This window comes from Candoia aspera, chromosome 1 (genome assembly GCF_035149785.1).
Source record: "Candoia aspera isolate rCanAsp1 chromosome 1, rCanAsp1.hap2, whole genome shotgun sequence".
Classification (NCBI taxonomy): Eukaryota; Metazoa; Chordata; class Lepidosauria; order Squamata; family Boidae; genus Candoia; species Candoia aspera.
The window spans coordinates 333291311-333306944 of record NC_086153.1 but is presented as its reverse complement, the minus strand read 5'-3'; the positions used below and the strand labels follow the sequence as shown (position 1 = coordinate 333306944).

At 44.6% G+C, this 15634-nt stretch overlaps 1 protein-coding gene across 4 annotated transcripts in view; it reads right to left on the bottom strand.

Annotated features, from left to right (window-relative positions):
* The window catches only part of TCF3 (transcription factor 3), a 109149-nt gene that overhangs the window by 34186 nt on the left and 59329 nt on the right, over positions 1 to 15634 (bottom strand). For all 4 annotated transcript variants that reach the window (XM_063290772.1, XM_063290774.1, XM_063290773.1 and 1 more), the window contains exons 8-10: positions 10913 to 10962; positions 1845 to 1947; positions 1068 to 1207 (exon numbers count right to left, since the gene is read on the bottom strand). In XM_063290772.1, the coding sequence (XP_063146842.1) occupies positions 1068 to 1207; positions 1845 to 1947; positions 10913 to 10962 (293 nt within the window). The remainder of the gene's footprint in view (positions 1 to 1067; positions 1208 to 1844; positions 1948 to 10912; positions 10963 to 15634) is intronic.

Here is a 15634-nt window from a genome sequence, read left to right as displayed (position 1 = left end):
CCAGATGTGGCCTGACTTAAAGCAGGCAGCTATGGAAACAGTACTGTATGCCTTCATCACCACCAGACTGGACTACTGCAATGTGCTGTACGTGGGGCTGCCTTTGAAGACTATTTAAAAACTGCAATTTGTGCAGAATGCAGCAGCCCACATGCGGCAGGTAAAAGCGACTACAGATATCTAACGCCTATACTGAGGGCCCAGCCTTGGCTTCCAGTAAGTTTCCAAGTACAACTCAAAACTGCTATTTCTACATTTTCAAGCCCTAAATGGCTTCGCTCTCAAGTATCTTCAGGACTGTTTCTAAAGGCAGAACGAAGCCATGCTGTGTGCTCATCCCAGCTGAGGGTGAACTGAAAACTGTGGTTCCAAAAGGACTCTTTTGCAAGGCATTTACGATCTGATGTTATGTGGCTGCAATTAACTGCATCGGCAACTTAGTTGTTATTTACCGATTTTATTGTTTTTTGTTGCCCTCGATGGACAATTTTAATTGTGTATTTGTTTTATTTTACAGGTAGTCCTCACTTAATAACTGCAACTGGGACTGGAATTTCAGTCGCTAAGTGATGCAGTCGATAAGCAAGGCATCACGTGACTGGACCCGATTTTATGACCATTTTTACTGTTGCCGTTAAGCAAATCACGTGGTTAAGTGAATTGTGCTGGCTATTAAGCGGATCAATGGTTCCCTATTGATTTGGCTTGTTGGAAGCCAGCTGGGAAGGTTGCAAATCATGATCACGTGACCACAGGACACTGCAACTGGGTGACCATGGGGGTGGTTCAACGGTCGTAATATCGAGGACAGGTTGCAAGTAACTTTTTTAGCCTCATCGTATCTCCAAACCAACGTTAAACGAATGGTCATTAAGCAAGGATTACCTGTATGTTGTAAACTGTTGTGATTCCAGACACAATAAGAAAGTAAAAAAATAACATGAAAGCGTAAAGTTTTTTGTAAAAAAAATCACACATCCTTAATTTTGGGTAGTTACATGTGCCTGCATAGAATCTACCAATTTCTACATGTACCCATAACATGCCAGAGACGTGGCCTCTCTTACCATGCGCTCATGCTGGTGAAGACTGCTGAAGTTGCTGGACTGGGGAAGCGGGGAGGAAGAAGCACCCAGGATGGCCCCATAATTGGACTGGCTCATGCTGCTGGAGGAACTCCACAGATCTGCTGAGTTGTGAAGCCCATCTGCAAGGCAGGAAGATGAGAATCAGAAACTTCGGTGATTTTGGGGTGGAAGAAAAGGAGTCAGCTTCCCATTCCACCTAACACCCTTGCAGGTAAGGGAAGTTTTCATAGCTGGAATCCATAAATCCACTTTTGGACACACAGGCACCAGAGATCTCAAAGCCCAAGAGAAGATGTTCAAAGCCTTCCGGTAGCCAGGAAGCCAAAAGAAATGCTGACGTGGGTTCAGCTGAGGATCGTTCAGCTGAACCTTCAGTCCAGCATCTTCTTTTCCATCAGAAGCCCTTTGGGTAGTCTTCCCCAATCTGGAACCCACCAGTCATGCTGGACTGCAACTCTCAGAATTCACCAGCGATGGTTTTAATTATTTATTTTTAAGTACCTATCATATGGTGAGATGTTGCATAAAGGTGACTGCTGCCTGACAAAAATTACAAAAAATCCCTCCCCACCCTACTTTCCCAAAAGCCCAGCTTTTTCCAACCCAGCCCTCTCCAGAGCTATCAATTCCAAATCCCAGAATTCCCCAGCTAGCATGGCCATTGTGGAGAATTCTGGCAGCCGGTCAACCCCTCTGGAGGACATGCAGGCTGGGGATGGCTGCAACAGTTGAACTGTTTTGCTCTAGGTTGCTGACCTGGCATGTAGAAGGCTCCAGGGTAGACAGTGCTGGGAGGCTTGGAGGGTGCGTAGCTGGCTGATTCCCTGCTGTATTCGTCACCTGAGTTGGGTGGATACACCTGGGGGGAATACAGGAAGAGAAAGGAGAATTACCTTTTTCCAAATTATGTTGTTTCCAGTAGTTTGTTCCTTTTCGTTTTTGTTTTTTTAAGGAGGGCTGCTTCCTTCTGGTTTCTCTGGTTTCTTTATTTAAAGCCCTTACAGTCCATCTTTCCATTCCAAGAAAGATGAACAATGAGGTGGTTATAAATTCAAGAGATCCCTCCCTATGCCCAAAATCAGTACAACATTTAAAAGTGTTAGAGATCTTCTTTACATATGAAAGCTAGAGCCAGTCTGGTCTAGTGGTTAAGGTGCTGGGCTAGAAACCAGGAGACTGAGAGTTCTAGTCCCGCCTTAGGCATGAAAGCCGGCTGGGTGACCTTGGGCCAGTCGCTCTCTCTCAGCCCAACCCACCTCACGGGGTTGTTGCTGTGGGGAAAAGAGGAGGAGGAAGGAGTATTACTGTAGGTATGTTCGCCACCTTGAGTTATTTATAAAAATAAAGCTGGGATAGAAAATAAATAAATAAATAAAAAAGAAAGAAAGAAAGAAAGAAAGAAAGAAAGAAAGAAAGAAAGAAAGAAAGAAAGATATTAAAAGTGGAAGCATGTTAGGACTAATTAGCAGATTTACAGCCAACTGCTTGATCCAGTCTGTCACATCAAGGTTCCTGCAGGTATTTTAGACCTCTGTTTCCCATCATCTCTGACCATCAGCCATGTTGACCAAATGTAAAGGAGTCTCAACAAATCTGAAGGGCTCCCAGTGAGCTTTAGCTGACAGATAACTTGATAAACCTAGAACTCTGCACTTGCTCTCCATTCCTTGTTATCAATTGACCCACTGAAAACAAAATAACCTAAATACTCTTCCCCAAACACATGGATCATTCATCTGAAGTCCCTCTGTGTAAAACACTACCTGTTGATTAAGCAATGAAAACCACACAGCTTGACTCTGGGTTTACTCAATGCACTGTCCCATAATATGCTTTGTTTAGGGTGCTGTGTGAGTCCAGCCAATTGTGGATTATTCAGTAAAGCCCAATGGAAGCAATAGATCAGCTTTGATGAAGAGAGGTCTTCCCATGGGAACTCAGTCATCTCCACCAATGCAACCCACGTGGAGTTCACACTTGGGTGAAACTGAGCAAATTTACTGGCAAATTGTTGCCCTAAAACCTCACAGAGGCCTGTTGGCAGATCTTGCTGACTCACTATGCAACAGGGTAGGTTACTCCCAACAAGCTACTGGGGCACAGTCTACCAACCCAACAACACTGGAGAAATTCAAGTGCTTCACCACCTTTATTGCCACAGTATAGACTCAAGCATGAGTTCATACAAGTTCCCTTCTGGTCTTCCTCCAACAATGCTTGAGGTGTCTCTTTGCTACTTCATCTCCACAAATTCCTCAGGATCAGCAAGCAGGGAAAGGCTGATCACGATCACCTTACCAAGCACTGTGGTCACTTCCATATTCCAGAGCTGGACCAGGTGCTTGGTAGAATTGCCTCCCGAATTTCTGGGAGCTATCCTTGCACTTGCTGGGATCTGCTCAGATCCATAAGCCTCCTGGGGCAAGCCAACTTTTAAGCGTCTTCTATCCTGCAAGGGTCAGGGACAGTGACTAATCTCAGGTGAACCAGGAAGGGATCCAATCACAGCAAAGTCTCACTGAAATGTCCTCCATCTTTAGAGTACATACCAACTGCTCCGAGGAGAAGTTCAGGGGACACGTTCATGGCTGCCACGGAAACTGAATTCCTGAGTTTTCTCAGGATCCCACCCAAAGGCATGGAAATCAAAGTACCCCAACACGATAAGCCAGGGAGACTCCAAAACCAGCCCTGAACTGAGGCCCAGGAGTTGAGGAAAGCTGGATGTTATATAAGCAGAATCCCTAAAAAAGTGTTTCTCAACCTTGGCCACTTTAAGACGTGTGGACTTCAACTCCCAGAATTCCCCAGCCAGCCATGTCCACACGTCTTAAAGTGGCCAAGGTTGAGACGCTGCCCTAGCATGTCTCTGCAGCCCAAGGACACATATAGACATTCACAGCCCACCACCTCTGAAGCAGGGTCCTTAGTCACCAAACTTCCTCTGAGGACCATCACCACTCTTCCACACCATCCTGGGATTGTAGCTGATGCAAGATCCCAAACCAAGATGGTTAGATCTCTGAGAGTGCAATGTTGTTGCCCTCACCCAACCAGGTTTGAGTAATGCTCTCTTAGTCTCCCCCCTTCCTTCTTGATCCCATTGGCAAGAGTGATTCTATCAGGGGTCCCAATCAATGCTGCTCTGAGGTTCATTAGACTACTGAGCCCTCCCACCATATCAAGGAAATTACCCTTTAATAGCTTCCAATCCAGCTATCGAGTACCAAACTGCAACAATGCCTAAAGACAGAGCTGAGCACACAAACTTTTACAGCGGGAAAATGCTGGTTCCTGTTTTATAACTCAACTTTCTAGTCCTCAAGGATAGAGAGAGACTTGCATGTTCCCGGTTGCTGGGAAACTACATTTCTGTGTCTTCCTGCCAAAGGGGACAAAACTCACACCACCCTCCTTGGACATTGGGTATCAGGTCAAAACAAACGTTATCTCCCCCCCACATCAAAATTTCACAAGACGATGTTCTTGTTTAATCTCTTCATTCTGGCTGGTTTGAAGGAGTGGCACACCTCTGTAACAGGGTGTCTCCCCTGTTCTGTTTTGGGTGCTGCTGCATCTATGTGTTTGGGAGAGATTTTATCTGTGGAGCTACAATTATAGTTTTTAGCCTCTGAAGGGTAAAAAGCTGAAAACATTTTAAATTCGTGTTTCATTTGCAAATACAGGCAAACGTACAGGGGCAATGCATTCAAATTGCCACGTCTAGCTTTCCTGGTGTAAATGCTGGAATTCCCCTTTTGGGGGTGGGGGTGGGGGCAGGAGCAGTCATCTTGATAAGGAAAAAGGCTTGTTCTATACAATGTACAACTGGCTACGATCATGTAAGACAGAGTAGGCAACTTTTGATGGCTAAGAGCCAATCAACATTTTTTGGGAAGGCAAGGACTGAGTGGGCAGGACCAATGATGCAAGGTAGGCAGGTCAAAACTTTGTTGTTTTTCACCCTCTGGGTTTTCTGTGTGTGTGTGTGTGTGTGTGTGCATGAGTCTTTGTTTAGCTGGATTAAATCTATTTTAGGCTTTTGTGTCTAACAATTCAAAATGACAGGAACCCGTGATGTCAATTTTTGGCAGTTCTGGTCGGAGCAGACTCCAGCAGATGCAGAAAAAGAAATACAGGGGTTACACACAACTTGGCTCTAATGTAAGAGAGCCAGGTAACAGCTGGCAATTGTGGCCATTGCTCCAAAGACTGGCAAGGGGGTGGTTGGAAGCAGGATCAGAGACTAGATTGGCTTTTGGTTTGATTCTGCAAACAGCAAAGGCAGGCAACCTTTTTGTGATGGATGAGTGTGTGAGTGTGTTTTAAAAAATTTAGACCTCTGAAGATCCCCATCACTGTTACGTGAAGCTAGTAGCCATCAATATTCAAGCTTAGCAGGAAGTAGTATCCTACCAGCTTGATTCTAGCATCTTTTCCTTCCTTCCCTGAAGAAATTAAGATGGCAGCTAAAAAACCTTGAAAATTCAGGAGAGGCATCCTTGCCCTGATGAAATGCCCAAGTAGTTAAGCAAGATTCAAATCATGTCAGTTAAATAAATACTGTAACTTGTCTTTTAAGAACAGAGTAAGCCTGTGCTGAAAATGGCAAGTAAAAGGCAAGGCTTTGGTTCGCTCGGAGGCACAGTCAAAAACACTCAACATCAAGAGATGGGGAGATGGGGGTGGAGTGAGCAGCAGGCAACTCGACTAGACAGCAGGAACTGGTGAATTTCTTGCAGAATTGCTTCTAGGTAGAGAAAAAGCTGGACTTTTGGCTGGAATACTAATCTCAAAAGGGTCATCTGATTTGGGTACAAGAGTTTCTGCATCAGTCTGTGCATTTCTAGTGCAGTGGGGAAGACCTCTCTCTGCTTAAAACCCTAGAGCATCCCCCAGATACGTTGAATGACACTTCCAGGCATCACTGCCCACTGGCCACACATTTTTATTACTGTTTTTCTATCTCTAATCCACCAGGAACTGGAAACTGATTTTCCACCTGAAAATCTGAAGCTTACCACCCTGAGCTGAAAAGCTGTGGGCAAGCTTACTAGCCTTCTGTGGGGACATACTCCCAGAATTCCCCAACCATGATGGGAATTATGGGGTTTGCAATTCTGACATACGTATCTGGCGGGCATCTCACTGGGGAAGGATACCTTGGAAAGTTGCTCACGCTCAGGGACAGTATTTCTCAACCTCTACAACTTTAAGCCATGCGGACTTCAATTCCCAGCTGGCTGAGGGAATTCTGGGAGTTGAAGTCCACACAGCTTAAAGTTGCAGAGGTTGAGAAACACGGCTCAAGATACCGGTCTCTCAATATCTGGCACTCTTCAGATACGCTGGCCTGATTCCACAACATCCTCCATCAGCATGGTGGAGAAGGATGATGGCGGCTGCTGTCCAACCTATCCCATGATATAAGGCAGTAATGTCATGTGATGCCATTTTAAGGCTTAGCTGGGGCACTGGAACCAGGGGATCAGCCCTGAGCATAAATATGACTAATCAAAGGAATGAAAAAAAAAAGCAAGCATCACTTGTGCCCTCTCTTGATACTGGTCAGGGAGTTTCAGAATGAGCACGACTTGCAAAATTAGGCCTCTCGAAAGATTCTCAGGCTTTTAAAAAAAATGGTGTGGATTTCTGCTTCATTTGCATATCACAGGGGCAGTGTGTTTGGGCCACGTATTTTTCAAGGATTTTTCTCCCCATATGTTGGCTTGTACATCTTAAAGCCCCTTGAATTATCTCTTCCAACATACTATCAAAGGTGGAAGGATTGGATCGAAGAAACCAACTTCACTGACAATTTCAAATCTTTACCTTCTGCAGTGTGCACGTCTCCGTGTGTGTGTGTGTGTGTGTGTGTGTGTGTGTAGGGGAGAGAGAGAGATGTATACTAAAGCAAGAGGTGGGGGTGGGAAACAAAGCAGGGGAGTTGGGGGGGGAGAAGAAAAGCACTGGAGAGACTTGGGGAAGGCAATGCGGGGGAATGAAACTCGCTGCAAAGAATAAGAAATCCAGTAAATTGCCTTTTCCTATAATTTGATTAAATAGCAGGAGCTGGGACTGGGACTCTCAAGCGAAGGAGGAATAATAGCCGTGCGCCATCTGCCAGTGCCTGGCACCTGGCCAGTTCTGCAGGCAGCTGTGTGGTGCTGGGTTGGGAGGAGGGGAGGAGAGACAAAAAAAAAAAAAAAGAAAGAAAGAAAGAAAGGAAGGAAGGTGGGGGCAGGGAAGGGGGAAATGCAGCTTAAAATTCAAGGCATTTCCAACTTCTCATATTGGAAAACAGGGAGGGGGGGAGCAAGTTCCTTACTTCTGCACCAGCCTCTTTAACAACCATCTGTGGGGAAGGTGGCTAAAACTGGGGGTTCATCTGAGATAGGAAAGTTTGTGAGTTGCATCAAACATTCTCCCCACCACCACCTTTCCTCAAAAACATTTGAAGTCTGAAGCCCTTCATTTACTGACAGCAGTGTGCTCCAATCTCTAGCACCAATCCACCCAAACAGAGTTTTCTGCCACCTTATTTCTATCAAGGCTTTATTTGCAAAGCAAGGGAGGAGCTGGCGGCGGCGGTGGTGGTGACTTTAAATAACAATAAAAAAGAGAAGGAAAATGAAAAGAGAAAGAAAGAAACAGAGAGAACGAACTCATGCATAAAAATGATGATTGGCCAGCGTATATACTTAAGTGTATATATTTTTTAAAAAAGTTGGGTATGAAAAATATGTCCGGTATGAAAAAAAAAGGTCAGTCTGAAAAATATGAAAAAAGCAGCAAACAACAGATTTGTTGTAAGGTAAAATAATAAAATATAACCGAAAGAGATAGGAAATCTTGATTCTCATCTATGCACTTTCTCAATTAAAGAATTTTTCTAATCCCTGATAGGATTTCCAAGCGCACATCTAATTTATGGGCGTGCAGAGAAGGTCTGGGACTGGTGTGAAAAATCTTAAGTTCTCCCCCCAACACACACACACTCCCGATCTATGAATTAAAACCTCCATCAATCAGCCTGAGATGGGAAGATGATACAGGAGTGCCAAATAAAACATGGGGTTTGCGCTACTATCAAAGAGTGGAGAGAAAGAGTGAATCCCAGGAAAAAGCATGCCATGTCTGCCTTCTTCCCTCTGGAGTGAAACTAAGGAATGGGGGCCACAGACTGAACCCCAAAACATCAGATGCAGAGCGGGTGCAGAAGGGGAGTGTTTCCTTAGCCAGATCCACTTCTGAAAAGGGGCAAGGACAGAATCTTACCCAAACAGGAAACACTAAATCAAAGTCTATCTCCCCTGGGTGAGTGTTATTCAATCCCACCCCTATTCCCCCCACCCCCCACAGACCCACCCATCCTCTCCAACTCAGACTTTATGCCTCTGTCAGCAAGAAGGAGGGGGAGGAGGAAGTGGAGACACCTCCAGGTTTTGCAGACAAGATTCCTGCCTGCCGTTAAAAACTACTCATCTGAAGAGCAGAGAACGGGAAGGGCTGTCCCACCTCACAAACCACACACACCCTTAAAAAAAAAAGAAAGTCAGCTTGCATCTAAAATTTTATGCACCCCCTCAGTTGGCTGCCTCCATCTGGGTGTAAATGCACAACCCTCACTAGGGAAATGGGAAAACATTATCAGGTCAGGGCATTCGCATCTAGGGAGCGAAAAAGATCCTGCAGCAAAAAGCAGGACCTTTGGAGCAAGAGAATGGTGTGGGAAGAGGCGGGGGGGGGGGGGGGAGAAGAGGAAGAGTCTTCCTGCCCCAAAATATAAGAGGGAAGGTTGGAGGAAAAAGAACATAAATATTGGGTACAAGAGAGGCTACCAATAATTGGAAAGTCTGATTCAGGAAGCAAGATTTTCACGGCAATGCATTATCAGTTTTATGAACAGTACTGCTTTTATACAGGCAGTTCTCGACTTGCGACCACAATTGGGACTGGAACCTCCATTGCTAAGCGAGGTGGTTGTTAAGTGAGTCACACCTGATTTTACAACCATTTTTGCCGCAGTTGTTAAGCGAATCACCGTGGTCAAGTGAATCCGGCTTCCCACATTGACTTTGCTTGTCGGAAGCTGGCTGGGAAGGTTACAAATGGTGATCACGTGACCCTGGAATGCTGTACCCATTGTTATTTGTGAGCTGGTTGCCAAGTGCCTGAATTTTGATCATGTGACCGCAGGGATGCTGTGACAGTCGTAAGTGCCAGAACAGGTCATAAAGTCACTTTTTTCAGTGCCGTTGGAACTCTGAATGATCGCTAAATGAATGGTTGTAAGTCGAGGACTACCTGTAGTGCTTTTCCTGACAAGCCCAAGCCCCATGGATTCTAGAAGTCATAGAAAAACAACAACAGAGGCATGTGGGATTCTATTATCTCAAAATCTCAGTTTAATCTAAAAGTTACTAGTCCTGATGATTATGGATACACCTCAGAAACAGATATGGTAATGCACAACGGGGAGCTAAAGGGGCAGCTGGAAAACAGCTCTAGTAGTTGAGCAGAGGAACAGAAGTGGGCAGTCCAGATGACAACTCTTAGCCTCCACCTTAACCAGAAGAACATGTTAATAAGAGGGTCATATCTGTGTAACTTCATGTAGGCAGGGAATTCAGCTGTTGCAGGATTTTAGAAGCTTGGGGACTGCAACTGGCTTACTGGAGGCAACAAAACAGACAGGTGGAAAACTTTAGTTTAATATTATAACCCATTTTCCTCCTAAAAAATAAATAACCCAAGGAACTTGCATCAAAAGGATGTGTAACACAACAACGCAATAATAAAAATGATTCCATTACAAGCCTTTGATTTGGTTAGAGTGAGAAGGCAGTGATTCATATCCTGATGGAATACAACTTTTCTTATTCCAGCCTCTTATATAAGCAGAGGCACATAAATTCCCAGGCAGCATTAGAAGGCTTTTCCAAAGCTGCTTTCTCTGAACACCAGTACTTTGGGTCTGTTGGACTACCACCCCCATCATCAGAACGGCTCAGGGGTTCTTCCCCTCGGCTCTGTCGCCACTTATTTGTAGTTGAAACAGAGGTACCATGAGCAAATGATCACACACGTGTGGACTGCCAGAATGATGCAAAGTATGGTTACGCAAATACAGGTATCCCAAAAAATTTGACCTGGCTCGATCAAGAATAGAGCTGAAATGATTATAACCCCGTCTATAATCTGTATTCAGGATCCTGGCCTCCACCCCCATCCAGCCCCTGATATAAAAAGCTGCTTGGCTGTTCTTGGTTAAAACTCTTTAAACCAGGGATTGCGTGGACACCTATCCAATATTTTCTAGTAGACTTTCTGCCCTGGCAACGGGCTGAGCTAGATGATTTTTAAGATGCCCCCCACCTCTCTGATTCCATCTGCTGTCCTCCACCTCCACTCTCTGCCTCATTACAGTGTATTGCTGAGTGAAGTTGTTCCCTTTCCCACACTCCCTCATATCCTCCCACCGCTTTTTTATTGACTCATCCACACCCAATTCTGGCCCCTTCCTCCCCATACCACAAGCTTCCTCCCCTTTACCTAAATCACTCACGGGCTCTTCTGAAGTCTAGGGCTGGTGCAAGGAACCTCTTACAGCTAAACTGGCCTTGTGCTCTGCTTATACTAGTTGCAAACCATTTTGGCACTCTGCCAGCAGCCTTCTTCCCACCAGTGGCTCTCAAACGTTCTCTGACATCACAGAAGTTCCACCAATAGGAAAGAGGAAAAGATCAGGATCTTCCTTCAATGTAATAACAGCTGGGTTCCTTATCAGCTCTGATAGGTGGGTAGAGAAAACAGTGACTTACTGAAGAGGGGAGACCGGGAGGCACCTTTCGAACTTTTTTCGGCTGTCCATCTGAATTTGGAGTGGAAGGAGATAAAAAAATAACAAACAAACAAACAAACAAACAAACAAACACAAAGCTAGTTAGAGAGAGCGTTAGGAACAGTACTGTATAGTAGGAAGATTTAGATCCAGATTTCAGAACTCACTTTGCAGGATAGTTACCTTGTTTTTCTCAACTGTAAAATGAGAGCGCCATGGTTTTATTTGTACTGTATTGGATGCTTAACCAGAGAAATGTATTTTCTATCAGCAGAGCTTAAAAAAAAGCCCGACAACAACAATAGCCGCATTTATTTAAGAATTTGTACAGCGCCGTACCCTTCTATGTGAATGGAGAATTTTTTTAAAAAAAAAATCACCCTCAAAATATGCAACTGAAAGCATTTGGAATAACTGCTGGTAAAAATCACCAACTTTAAAATAAATCGATGCATTTTTCCACCTTGTAAATCCATTTTTGGGGAAATAAAACTCAACTAAAACAGAGAAATGAAATAACCCTGCATCAATGTAAATTTTGGTTTCATGTTTATTTTTCACCTTCTTCCATAAAGCTTAGGACAGCATATATGCTCCCCACAACACACACACCATCCTGACAACAGTCTTGTATGGAAGGTTAACATGAGAAATCTCAGCTCAGCCAGGGTCGCTCAGCAAGGATTGGAATCCTAGTCTCCTTGACTTCAACTCGAAAGACCAACCCTATGCCTGTTGGGACTCTGGTCTGCACTGATGGGTTTCACAGCCAAAAGGGAAGCAGAAGTGGAGTTCCCATGAAATCAAGACGCAGAAAATTTGGAACCAATAAAGAAGTTCATCCAAGGAAGCACAAGGAGCCTATTGATTTTAAGCCACAGATTTAGATGGCTCTAAAATGGGGCAAGACAAACTCATCAAGGAGAATTGGACCACCTATCAGCATTCATCAGCCAGGGGCAGCTAAACAGGGTCCATCCTTAACTCCTGGAAGAAAAAAGTAACAAAGGAGTGATTCCATCTTTTCACTCTTTTCACACCCTTACTAAGGACAGAATACTGGGCTATCTAACAGGGCTCTGCTTATGACTGCCGAACTTGACGTTTTGAGATCTATGGGGTATGTATTTTTGGCATTCACAGTTTCACACCGTTTCGTCTTCCTTTCGTTCTTGTTATTACATACCATTATTTGTGAAGCTTGCACTTCCAGTGATACTTATTTGTTAAATTTCTAAAGCCACCTGACTCCATAATGACTCTGAGCCACGTACGATATTAAAAGCAATGGAAAACCATTATAGCCAGCAAAAATAATAATAGACATCCAGGGAGAGCAGTAAAACTGTAACCCTTGCCCCCACATATTCCTAAAAGGGGATTGATGTACTCCCTAACCCATGGACTGGGGGAAGAACCAGTTCTTCAAGACTTGCTTAAACAAGGTCAGGTTAGGGACCATTTGAACCACTGTAGATACTGTGCTAGAGGGCAGATGCTGTGACAGAGAAGGTCCACTCTCTGGGGCCCGGTGTGGCTCTGTTAATTAATGGGACTGAGACTCAAAGCATGCCAGCTCTGTTCAATTGTATAAGGCAGTCACGACAGGAGACAGACGTGTCTGTCTTAAATGTTCATAAAATATGAACTGCCTTTGCAATCGTGATATATTCTTTCAAACCTTCTAGGCTCATTGTCCTCTACTCAGCAATTCCAAAATCTGCTGGACTACACTTTTGTAACTCCCTAGCTAAGGATGTTGGCTTTTGTAATTCAGTGTACCTAGAGAGCACTGGGCTGAAGAGGACTTCTGAATGCTCATTGAGGATATTTTCTACGTGAGAACATTGGTGACATGCAAATAAGAGGAACAAATTGAATCACTGAATGAAGCAAGCATTTTTTTCCCAAGTATCTTCATAAATGAAGAGGAAAGAAAAACTGATCAAGGAAAAAAATTGCTAGGGTTTAACTCACTTGTGCAAGGCTACTTTTGCCTCTACCCCACCGGCAAAAACAGAAGAATAAGGGTGAATATTATGACCTAAACCTTTTTAGGTTTAAAACATGGTTCTCCTTTTGGGGTTTTTCTCAGAAGCAAGAAAACAGCTCTTTTAAAAGATCTATTCTGCAGGAAGAGAGGAAAAGAGAAGAATATGGTGGTGGTGGGTCATCCTGACCCTCCCCTTGCTCTTTCAGACTAAACTGTTCACCTTTGGGCATTTGTTAACTTCCAAACCTTCAAGATAACTTTTTATCAAATTTCTAACTGGGGGGAAATATTCTGACCCCCAATTCAACTCACCTGTTATACCTGCATACTGGAGGTAAACATTTCATTTTTATAGTGCAAAAGAGAAAGTCCCTCCTTGGCTGTTTTTCACATCATGCTTCCTTAGCTTTATATTAAGTGAAGAACAGGCTGGCCCCATCTGGCCTGTTCTGCCATCAGAACAGCCAGCAAACAGATGCCACCAGTTAGGTGAAAGTGGGGGTAGGCAGACTTTTGTGGGCTGGGGGCTGCATCTCACCTCCCCAAGACCACAGGAGGCCTTCCAGGGAGCTGATCTCCCCATGAGAAGGGGCGGAACAGAGTTCCCTGGACCTTTGGGGAGATGGGAGTATGGAGATAAGCTAGAAATGGGAGCAGGCGGCCTCCAGAAAGTGAACCCCTTTGAATGCCCCCTTAAAGCGCGTGAAATAACGTGGCTTGAATTTGGTTGCCAAAATTCAGCTTCACGATTTTCCACATTGGGAGAGGGGCTCTGAGGGAGGAAATAGGAGAGGTTTACCTCCTAAGTGACCCCCCCTCCAACCCCCCCCCCCATTCAACTCTTTAAATGATCTAACAGTGAAATTTCACCATTTAGCTTCTGAATTTCAGGGGCACAAAAACCACATACGATAAATGATAGTTTTCTAATCCTATATATTTGATAATTCCCCAGTTTGGTACTGTAGTGAAAGTTGGAAAGTCTCTGAAAACTGCCCCTATGGCTTTGGGGGCAATGTGCTACTTTGGGCCCTGAGACTGGGATCTTCTGGCCTAGAAAATCACATGGATGGGTGGGTGGTGGTGGTTAAACGTGCAAATGGAAGAGGTTTACCTGGACAAATCCTTCTGCTTCCATTCCCCCCGCTGCCCTTAAAGTGGGGGGTGGGGAGAGCAGCACCAGATCCAGTGGGTTGAAGCTACAAAGAAAGATCTCAGGCGGAACTTCTTGACTGTATGAGCCCCCAGAAGTGGCAAGTTCTCCTTCCATGGAGGTCTTCAAACCAAGGATGGAGGGTCATCTGACAGAGACACTTTGAAGGATCCTGTACTGAGCAGGGGATTGGACTAGACATTCTCAAAGATACCTTCTAACTCTATGATTCTGTTACTCTGTGATTTGACGCATTTTAAAAAATGGTGGGGGGTTCCTGGTTTTTATTTTTTTGCATGTTCATAGTTGTTCGATGGTTGTTAGCCATCAAGAGTTATATTCATCTACTGTCCCATCAGATCCAACAGAAGGGGCATGTTACAGGTCCTGTCTACTAAGGAGTTTCATCTGATGGGACCCAGGATGAGAGCATTTTCTACCATGGCACTCACCCTTTGGAACACCATCCCCCCAGATGGATGAGAGATGAAAAATCATCTGCAGAACCAGGCATATTTTGCAATTCCCTAGAAGGAACAAGCTCATAGAACAAGCTGTATCAAAGGGAGTGCTAACATGTGTGCAAACATGGCAACCAAGACAGTGCAAGGGTTAGTTGTGTCATCCAGACTGGGTTGAGAAGGCTTTTTTCTATGCTGCAGGAATAGATGCAGAGTCCTAAAGTGGATTTGCAAAATCAGTGACAAAAAAAATCAGTGAGTACGCAATGCTAATGAATGCAGATAAGCCTTTACTTGGGGGGATTGTTTATCCTGGTTGGGTGTGTCACACAAATATCACTGATGAGCTGTGAGGCTCAGGACTCCACGCTCTCAGAATCTCAGATTCTTTATTTTCTGAATGTTCTTGGGGCCCGATGCTGAGAATATACTCTCCAAAGGAGGCAAGCATAAGGCTTAAAAGGCTGACTAGCAATCTCCCTAAAAGGCTCAGACTGAAGCAGGATTTGGACTGGATTATTATAATAATAATTATTCAAAGCATGCAGATCTGAAGCAGGAAAGGTGGTTTGGATCTAGGATGGGTGCACTTGTTTATCATGCTTATGCCAGATCTGAAACATTGCTCCCTCTTTGGGCCAGATTCCTGCACACCTCTAATTATTAGTTTTTCACTGTCATGGTAATTAAGGTTTTCATCCTTCCAGTCCATCTTCATCCCTGGCTAGTATGGCCTTGCACTCTGCTGCTGCCTGCTCCTGTCTCCATTTCTCCCATTTCCATCTCTGTTTCCTGGGTCCATTTTAAATGGTATGCCCAGGGGGAGGGGTTAGGGACTTGCACACCTGCTCTTTGAGAAACACCACCTACCCAGACAGCATTATATACATTAATAATGACTGCAAACGCCTGATTTCTCCCCCACCTTTGGCCCTTGCAGCTGAGTGGCGGAGAGAAAGCCACACGGCTGCATTCACTAAAAGGTCTCCATTCCTGAGATTCTTTTCCATCAATGAATGCCAGATGTCCGAGTTCTCCTGAAGGCAAAACCGAGCAACTACCTCCATTCCACCTCATAAAGAGCAGGCGGGGGGC